Source organism: Sinohyriopsis cumingii, chromosome 3, assembly GCF_028554795.1.
Source record: "Sinohyriopsis cumingii isolate HCF-2022 chromosome 3, ASM2855479v2, whole genome shotgun sequence".
NCBI classification, from domain to species: Eukaryota; Metazoa; Mollusca; class Bivalvia; order Unionida; family Unionidae; genus Sinohyriopsis; species Sinohyriopsis cumingii.
The window spans coordinates 139,471,711-139,482,101 of record NC_142963.1 but is presented as its reverse complement, the minus strand read 5'-3'; the positions used below and the strand labels follow the sequence as shown (position 1 = coordinate 139,482,101).

Genomic DNA, 10,391 nt, shown 5'->3' with positions numbered 1-10,391 from the left:
AGGAGACAGTGTATGCCTTGTAACTTGCATGCTATTTGTAGGACCCAAGCAATTTTATGAAATCTGGCGTATATCGACAAAATCAGAAACATTTGTATCAAAAACGTTAACGAGGAATGTAGCAAAGTAGCTGGTATGTGGCAGTCCACGAAACATCTGCTTTAGTTCATTCTGAAACAAATTTAATCAACCAAAACGTAAAGCGTCTGAAACACGAGCGTACATGATTTCTTTACAAAGTAGTTCCTAATACACTATTGGGCACACGTATCCTGCGCATGAGTGCAATATGAAGGTGTGCAATATCCTAAATTACTGAACGATTCTGACAATGTGAAGTTAACGGAGAAAAACAATTTAGCATATAATAAACCTTTATTTGAGATAAAGTTGAGACTTAGATTTTGGTTGCTGTACATCTGATTCTATCAAAATCTAACAAAGAAGCAATAATTATGAAGCACTTCCCGTATAAAAGCGTGTCAACGCAATCTACAGAGTACTTACAATGGGAACTACAATAAGAAATCATATAAAAGTTATCTACAAAGCAGTTACAGTTGAACCCGATAAAATAAAAATTTGGATATAGGATAATCAATGTTTAAAAAATAAATTTCCTCTAACCAAAAGGAAATACACTAATGTTATTTATTAACAGCAGAACATGAGGTTTTATTTTTCATTAATCATTATTTGCATTTCCGATTCCTTCATGCCACCACCGTAGTACCGGAAACATTTCCAAAATCTTTAAATGCAAATCGAATTACCATCCAAACAATGCTCATCTTCGCACCTTAGCAATACCACCACCGTCGAGTTCGTGAATAATGGAGATATGCACTGAATAAAGCATATAGTGATAGTGAGAAATTCTTTATATACGACTTAAATGAGTTCCATCACACCTGGAAAACTATTAGCCAATCGTGACTTACGTTAAAATTACATAACATAAATTCATGGTAATATATATGACAAATAATCGCTTTGAATCGTGTAGCACTTGGAGTCACCATGCCATGTGTCCGTCCCACTGAGATCTGTAAGTGTGTACGCAGCAAACACAGCAGCAGGTCCCAAAATAGTGATCCCATATGGAGAACTTATACCGCCCGCCAGTGTCGCTGGTAATAAAAAACAATTAAGACAAGAACGTTGTTGAAAAAAGATAAAGGACAGCATTTGTCATCACAAGGGTCATATGTTAATAATATGGTACAATGGCTAAAATTTGCATTTCATGACAGCAGTATGATGGTTGGTAATTTGCACTAAATTTATAACAATTAGCATTCCATGAAAATGGTAGGATGGCTGGTCATTTACACTAAATTTATTACAATTATCACTCCATGACAATATTAGAATAGATGGTAATATAATAGGTGGTAATTGTCACTTACGTTATTATAATTGGCATTCCGTGACAGTGGTAAAGTGGCTGGTAATTACCACTTTCATTATTAAATTTCCATTCGATGACAGTAGTAAGGTGGGTGGTAATATAATGGGTGATATTACCACTAATTGCATTAAGATACTGCGCGATAATTTTATAAATTATTAACGTATCTTGTTAGGATGAAAGCGACTGGTAATCACCGTCCATCTTACTAATGTTTGAAACTGTATGTGTCTTACACCAGCTATTCTAAATTATTGCGGCAAATAAATGGGAACTGTGGATTGTGACAATTGCGAAACAAATGACATTGATTTGAATAGGTGATGACTTATTTTTTTTAAAACAAAAGTATTTGATAATAAAAGATTTAAATGCAAATGTTGAAGAACAATTCAATTTATATTGCTTGAAACGGGCTGTATTGAAATGTTGGTGTTTTGAAGAATAATACAATTGATATCGTTTGACACGAGCTATATATCAAACATACGCCGTGCGTATTTGGAAAAGAATTCACATAACTTACAGGAAGAACCTGAGAATCATCAGAATAAATATGTGAACCTAAGAGATAAATATGATAAAGAAATGACGTACACGATTAAACCGGGAATTAAACAAAGTAGAAATTATGTTATAGTGTAAGATTTAGCTTATGTGACATTCAATACTGGACACAGATAATAGTGTGACATTCAATACTGGATACAGATAATAGTGTGACATTAAATACTAGACACTGATGATAGTGTGACATTTATTTCTGCCGTTATCAACTTAATCGTACAGTATGGATGACAAAGACCAGATGTGGATTATTTATTGGCATTGAACGGACCAAAGTTACGATTGGTATTATAAATAAGGTACTTACGATTGGTATTATAAATAAGGTACAAGTACTGTTGTATATTGTAGGTCAAAGCTTGCGATCGGCATTACCAATAAGGTATACGTACTGTTGTATATTGGAGATCAAAGCTTACAATCGGCATTACCAATACGGTACAAGTACTGTTGTATATTGGAGATCAAAGCTTACGATCGGCGTTAGCAATAAGGAAAAAGTACTGTTGTCTATTGGAGATCAAAGTTAACAATGAACATTGCAACTAAGGTATGAGTACTGTTGTCTATTGGAGATCAAAGCTTACGATTGGTATGATAAATAAGGTACAAGTACTATAGTATATTGGAGATCAGGGTTTATAATCGGAATAACAAATTAGATAGAGTTACAGTTGCATATTGGAGAACAAAGCTTACGATCGACATTACAAATATGGTAGGAAATACTGTTGAATATTGTATACAATTTTCACTTGATGAAATAAACATAAGGGTAACAATTGCTGGACAGATATGATTTAGCTATTTTATCGAAAGTTAGCACTGATCTAACGAAGAAAAGATGTGTGTGATTGAATCAATGTATCCGGTTTACGTCATATTATTTTAGGTGTGCACATTCAAATTAGAATATTTATTAAGTCTGTTTCCACTGCTCAAGACACTGTTAAACACCTGTTCGAACACATAATTAAGGCAAATTGGGCTACGATGAAATATTTCAGTTATTTACTTCAAATTCAAAAGTTAGATGAAAGTGTTTTAACGTGCAGGTATATTTATATTCACGAGTTATACAGTCTTAAGTAATCTCTGATAAATCAAACATTCTAAAATGCAAAATTCAAAAAATATGAAATTATTTATTGGACTAAGGGAATTAAAGTAGTATATTTTTATGCTTTAGTTGTAAAACATTACTGTGTTTGTCTCTTATTATCACTTAAGGCGATCTGTGAATGCAAACGATCGATTTCTTATATTTCGTCCGTTTAATCGAATATAATTACATTCCCACGCCTTTTTTAATTACATTTTACCTTTACATAACATTTTGGGAACAGTCCATGTTCTCTCTCACTCTCTCTCTCTCTCTCTCTCTCTCTCTCTCTCTCTCTCTCTCTTGCCTGCCAATCCACGTAAATAATCATTTCTGAGGATTTCGGTCCACCTGAAAATCCCAAGGACAGGATTTCTTGTTTTCTAACATCAAATTCGCCTGGATGTTGTTTCGATTAATTAAAATATAACTTGACATTAATTGGACCCCAAGTGTGATATTTTGAGCTCCAGTATGTTAAACTATCCTCTAAAAACAGCATGTGCACTCAGAATTTCGCATTCCTTGTTATGTCAATCAATTTACACTCAGGCGCCATGGCATCGACTTGATATCAACGAATCGACAATATCGATCAAATATCCAAAGAATATCTGGTATTGGAGAAGAACCTATATTGATAAAATGGTCATGATTGATATATGATGCGTTTCGCAAGAAATTTCAAAAGCAATTGAAAAGTTCGCTTTAAAATTAAAACAAAATACAAAAACCAATTTTCATTCGTTGCTTATGGACCGAAAAAATTACAATAATCATCCATCTTACAATACTTAATGAAGTGAGTGTCCGTATTATTTAATTTACCAATAGTTAAAGTGAAAGTCAACCACCAGTAGAAAATTAATCATTAACTCGTTACCGTGAAAAACTACAATTTAAAACGGAGTTGATAACTCAGCATATGTCATTGTTATTTCTGCGCCGCCATTATGAATTGACTGGTTCTTTACTCTATTAATCAGACTGATCCTCTCAGAAAAGAAGCAAAAAGCTTAGTGATTAATGCTAGTAACCCGTCATTGCAGATAAATAACGTAGATATACTAAGACACATGACTTTTCTCTGCTAAATTATCAAATTAGTAACTGGTTTCCTGTTTGATTTTTTAACGGCACGGCAACACTTTCAACGTTGAATCTCATCAAGGCAGTAGAGTGCCTTAAATGAACGTTCTATAACACTTTCAACGTTGAATCTCATCAAGGTAGTAGCGTGCCTTAAATGAACGTTATATGACACTTTCTACGTTGAATCTCATCAAGGTAGTAGCGTTCCTTAAATAAACGTTATATAACACTTTCTACGTTGCATCTCATCAAAGCAGTAAAGTGCCTTAAATGAACGTTATATAACACTTTCAACGTTGCATCTCATTAAGGCAGTAGAGTGCCTTAAATGAACGTGATATAACACTTTCTACGTGAATATAATCTACATGTCCTTTGTTTTACAGTAGGCCTTCTTTAGTTTTCAATCACTTTATTACTTTTGTAATTTTTGACTCGGACTTCATAAGCATGTGCACTGGGGCATGCTGGCAGGAGTGTATATAAAGGCTATATTTCATAGTACACACATAAGACACATGTGGACTTTCAAATGTTAAATGGCTTTTAAGATTTACCGGACTGTTCTTACCACTTACCTAAGAGTCCCGATGACGAAGAGTACAGCGGAAAGGTAGTCTCGTTTATATACAATCCCAACCCCTTCCTGAGATTTCCTATCTTGTATATCAGTATGTTCAGCCCTTCTGTTTCCACTTTAACAGATGATGGTTCGACATGAAGTTTAACATCCGGAAGTAACAGATCGTGGCTCCCCCAGTCATACTTGTGTTGGTTATTCACTTCAACAATGGAAATGGCTGCGGTATTTATTTCAATTAATGTTTGGTTAACTGTTATGTTTATTGCTCGGATATGGTCACGTTGCGCCTGGTCCCCAACATCAGCGTTGACATCTATACCTATAAAGTGAAAACTCGCCGATAGCTGAACAAAATAGGTTGATGGTAATATAATTTGCTTAATTTATTAATCATCGATGTTATCATCGTCGTCGCTAACATAATGGTGATAACTGTCTTCCGGATAATAATAATTATACTAATAATATCACTGTAGTTGTAATTATTGCATCATCATTACCAACACCATCATCAACAACATCGTAACCATCATCATCATCATCATTACCACCAACACCATCATTATCACCTTCATATTCTTTCCCGTAGTCACCACCACCAGCATTATCGTCATGATCAGAATCACTATCATCATCGTTGTCATCATCGTAAGTTCTCCTTTTGACAGAATGAAGATTACTCTGAGATTATAACGAATCTTACCATCTGGACTGTGGAGCAATTGCAAGGGCTGATTTGAATCGTAACTTCCATAGTCTGGAATGCTGAAACAGCTGGCATATAGCGTATTGTTGTATTTTATCCGAATTGGATACCTCTTAGGTGCTGTAACGTAGAACAAAGGTCTCAAAAACGTATCAATTGAGTCTAATTATATACTGTGTATATAAATATAAGTTTTGAAAACGCCATCATTATTGGATTATGAATATAATGAACGTGATAAAATGGTGTCGCTTATCTCATTCTCATGTATCGGAATAACCGGTGCTTTTATTATTTGGCTTTATTACAAAATGACCATTGTTTCTAGTTCTTGTATTAGACAGGAATCGTGTTCTTTGGTATAAACATTGTCACTTTTTGGTCTACACACCACTTCATTCGCTTTTCCAGCACTTGATAGGATATACATGCCGGTCTTATATTTGGTGGAGGAAGAAGCCGATAAGACCCACCGACCCACGGGAAGCTACTGGCAGTCTTGTATCACCTAACCATGCTGGCCAAACAGACTCGAGCCCACCTAGACAGAGGTGAGATTTGAGTGATCTGTGAAGGCCAGTGTCACACAGCACCGCCACCACCACCGGCCATACTGTATATTGATTAAACGTGTTTTATGGGAGAGACAGGAGAAAATAGTAGGATCTTCTTTTTACTCAACAGCTTAGACCAGTCTACATTTTTACATGCAAATTATATATGAAATACATTGAAAAGGACACAGGTGTCCTATCTGACTCATGTATGACCCCTGTTTGATCTAAGTCAAAATTTACAATTATGCAAGTAATACAGTGACAAGGACATAAGTGTCCTGTCTAACCCGTGCCTGGCCCTTTGTCTAGCCTAAGTACTACGAGATTGGGGGGTGCGAGGCCTGGGCCTAACGTCCCGCTTGCCAAAGGAAAGTGAAGCGTCTCTCATAGCCTCTCCTTCCCAGGTGTAGTGATCTCCGCAGGACCACTGTCTCGCTCTGTGGGGCAGGAGGTTACTTGCATATGGCCTCTCCTACACTATTGTGTCCACAGCAGCACCTTCACGCGGGGCCCCCTGTTTTAACAGAGCCTGCTGTGTGGCACGACCGAGTGCCCGGCGGTATAACTGGGTGGGCAGACTGGGCTCGTTAGCCTTGGCAGGCAACCAGTCTAAGAGAAGGGAAACTCTGACTCCAAACCCGGGCAGATGAAGCTCGTTAGCCTTGTCAGGCAGTTCATCTAGCAGAAGGAAACTCTGATTCAAAACCAACCAAGTCCCATCCATTGGATTATGGCTCCACTGCCTTGTGGATATCTTCGGGAGAAGGAACGGCTACGGGAGTAAACCCAAACAGAAAATCCGGAGTGGAGCCCCTAAGGCAGCTGGGGGTCGACTACGACCCCCTTCCGGCAGCTCCTGCATCCAGACTGGTGCCAAATGTCATGCTCAGCATTCCTTTGGACCCCACCAGCAAGGACAAGAGGGGGATCCTGACGTCTGGGCAGCCCAGGATCTCCATACTCCACGCCCAGGCTTGCGCCCTGGAGAGGACACTCCAGTCTCGCTACTGAGTGAGTAAACAACACGGAAGCTGACAGCTTACGGGTTGTAAGTCCCACCCGATTGGCGTAGGGAAGGGGCGCCACGGGTCAGCTTTGACGGTGGGAGGGATCATCATGTCCCACTGGCCAACTATTGCCCGCCTCAAGCCGGGCAGCCCCCGGTCAATAAGGTGTTGACCCGCCATCGTCTGCCTGCTCCAGTGGGTGTCTGGAGCTCAGTGTTTTGTTCAGCATGACAAGCAGATGGTAATTCCACACCAGACAAAAGAAACAAGAAACCAATAAAGAAGACTCCAGCTCTTAGATTTGCAAGCTGGAATGTGCGCACCATGTGTACAGGCATCTCCGACGACCTCAGAGAAGTGGACGAAACCAGAAAGACGGCCATCATCGATAGAGAACTCACCAGACTAAATATCAGCATAGCTGCCCTCCAGGAAACCAGGCTCGCTTCTAGTGGCTCCCTCAGAGAGGAAAACTACACCTTCTTCTGGAAGGGTCGAGAACCTGAGGAGCCCCGCCAGCACGGAGTGGGTTTTGCCATCAAAAACAATTTCCTAGCCTCGGTTGAACCTCCCACAGGGGGCACTGAGCATCTCTTGTCGCCTCACCACTGCTTCCGATCCTGTCAACATCATCAGTGTCTACGCCCCAACCCTCACGTCATCAAAAGACGTGAAGGATCAGTTCTATGGGCAGCTGGACGAACAGATCAAAGGATGCCCCAAAAATGAACCACTATTCCTCCTCGGCGACTTTAATGCCAGAGTAGGTGCGGACCACGAGTCATGGCCTACCTGCCTCGGATATCATGGCACTGGAAAGACCAACGAAAACGGTCAGAGACTGCTGCAGCTATGCACCTATCATGGCCTGTGCATCACAAACACCTTCTTCAAGTGTAAGCCACAAGATAAAGTGTCATGGAAACACCCCAGATCTCATCACTGGCACCAACTCGACTTGGTCATCACCAGGAGTATGTGTCTGCCCTGAACAAGGCTCTCCAGGACCTGCCTGAGTACGACGCTACAGCCAAGTGGAATGCTATGAAGGATGCCATCTACAGTACAACTATGTCAATGTTTGGCAAGAAGGAACGACCCAGGCAGGACTGGTTCAACGCACACCTATCAAGGATGGAACCACAAATCGAGGAGAAACATAAAGCCTTCATAGCTTACAAAAAATGCCCTAATGAACGGACGCTTGCTGCTCTCATAAGTGCCCGAAGTAACACCGAACGCATCGCTAGACAGTGTGCGAACGACTATTGGCAACAACTGCGTGAATGGATCCAGCGCAGTGCTGAGTCCGGACACATCCAAGGTATGTACAGTGGCATCAAGAAGGCTCTAGGTCCTACAGTGAAAGGGGTCGCTCCCCTGAAATCTCTGATGGGAGAGAAAATCACAGACCGTGGGCAACATATGGCCAGATGGGTGGAGCACTGCTCAGAGCTATACTCCCGAGAAACGTCAGTCACCGATGCAGCCCTCAGCATCATAAAGAATCTGCCCACCATGGAAGAGCTCGACAAAGTGCCAACCTTAGAGGAGCTTAGCAAAGCAGTTGACTGCCTTCCAAACGACAAAGCACCAGGTAGTGACAGCATCCCGCCCGAAGCTATCAAACGTGGAAAACCAACATTGATTAAACCACTGCACGAACTACTTTGCCTCTGCTGGGAGGAAGGAGTAGTCCCCCAAGACATGCGTGATGCCACAATTGTGACCCTTTACGAAAACAAGGGCGACCGCAGTGACTGTAACAATTACAGAGGGATCTCGCTCTTGAGTATAGTTGGTAAAGTGTACGCCCGCATCATACTCAACAGGCTGCAATTGCTGGCAGACCGTGTTTTACCCGGAATCACAGTGCGGCTTCAGAGCAGGCAGGTCGACGACAGACAGGATCTTCTCCCTACGACAACTCCAAGAGAAGAGCAGAGAGCAAGGTCAACCACTCTACATGATGTTCATCGACCTCACCAAGGTCTTTGACTTGGTCAGCAGGAAGGACCTTTTTGAACTTCTGAGTAAGATTGGTTGCCCCCCAAAACTCCTCAGCATGATAATCTCTTTCCATGCAGATATGAAGGGAACATTCCTGTATGATGGATCCTCCTCAACCTCCTTCCCAGTTAACAGTGGTGTGAAGCAGGGCTGCGTGCTGGCACCAACACATTTTGGAATCTTCTTCTCCCTGCTCTTGTCATACGCCTTCGACACGTCCATGGATGGCATATATCTACACACCAGGTCCGACGGGAGGCTGTTCAACCTGGCACGACTGCGCTCAAAGACCAAAGTGAGAGCTGTGCTCATCAGGGAGATGCTTTTTGCAGATGACGCAGCTCTTGTGGCCCACACCGAAGAAACCCTCCAGAGACTGGGAGACCGTTTTGCTGTTGCCTGCATGCAGTTTGGTCTCACCATCAACTTGGAAAAAACAAATGTCAGCGTGGAAGATACCACCATTGCCCCTTCCATCAAAATCAACGATGTCACCCAGGATGCAGTCAACAACTTTACCTACCTATGGTCAACCATCAGCAACACTCTCTCGATTGATATGGAGCAGGACAGACGGCGTGGAAAGGCAAACACCATCATGGCTCGATTAACGAAGAAGGTGTGGGAAAACAACGCGCTGACAGAGCACACCAAGGTCCGAGTCTACCAGGCCTGCGTTCTCAGCACCCTTCTATATGGAAGTGAGACCTGGAGTACCTACATGAGGCAAGAACGTCGGCTCAACTCCTTCCATATGCGGTGCCTAAAACGCATCCTGAAAATCAGCTGGCAAGACCGTGTTCCACACAGTGAGATCCTGCAGCGTGCAAGTACCCCCAGCATGTACTCCCTGCTGACTAAACGCCGCCTTCGATGGCTGGGTCATGTCAGACGCATGGAGGATGGAAGGCTGCCAAAGGACATCCTGTATGGACAGCTGACCACTGGCGTGAGAAGATTCGGACGCTCCTCACTCCGTTTCAAAGATGTGTGCAAGAGAGACATGAAGGCATGCAACATTTCACCCGATGGCTGGGAAGAGCTGGCCGAGCACCGAGGCACCTGGAGACTGACTGTAAACAATGGCATATCAGTCGCTGATGCTAGGAGTGGCCAGTTGGCGGCAGAGAAACGTAAGAGAAAGAAGAACGCGGCAGCAACCACAGTAACGCAGACTTCCCAGTATGTCTGCACCAACAACAGTAGGAACTGTCACTCACATATAGGCCTGCACAGCCACAGAAGACCATGCTAACAGAGACAGACAACACCCCAAGGGCGCTATTCGCATGGTCTTCCGAGACTCAGTCGCCAATGATGATGACAGTGACAAAGACATAAGTGTCCTGTCTAACC

At 41.8% G+C, this 10,391-nt stretch overlaps 1 protein-coding gene across 4 annotated transcripts in view; it reads right to left on the bottom strand.

Moving 5' to 3' along the window:
* Window positions 1-356: 356 nt before the first annotated feature.
* Window positions 357-10,391, bottom strand: part of LOC149803953 (inter-alpha-trypsin inhibitor heavy chain H3-like) — a 115,612-nt gene continuing 105,577 nt past the window's right edge. For all 4 annotated transcript variants that reach the window (XM_089953787.1, XM_089953788.1, XM_089953785.1 and 1 more), the window contains 3 exons: window positions 5,459-5,581; window positions 4,751-5,074; window positions 357-1,130 (listed from right to left, as the gene is read on the bottom strand). In XM_089953787.1, the coding sequence (XP_089809913.1) occupies window positions 964-1,130; window positions 4,751-5,074; window positions 5,459-5,581 (614 nt within the window). In that variant the 3' untranslated portion in view covers window positions 357-963. The remainder of the gene's footprint in view (window positions 1,131-4,750; window positions 5,075-5,458; window positions 5,582-10,391) is intronic.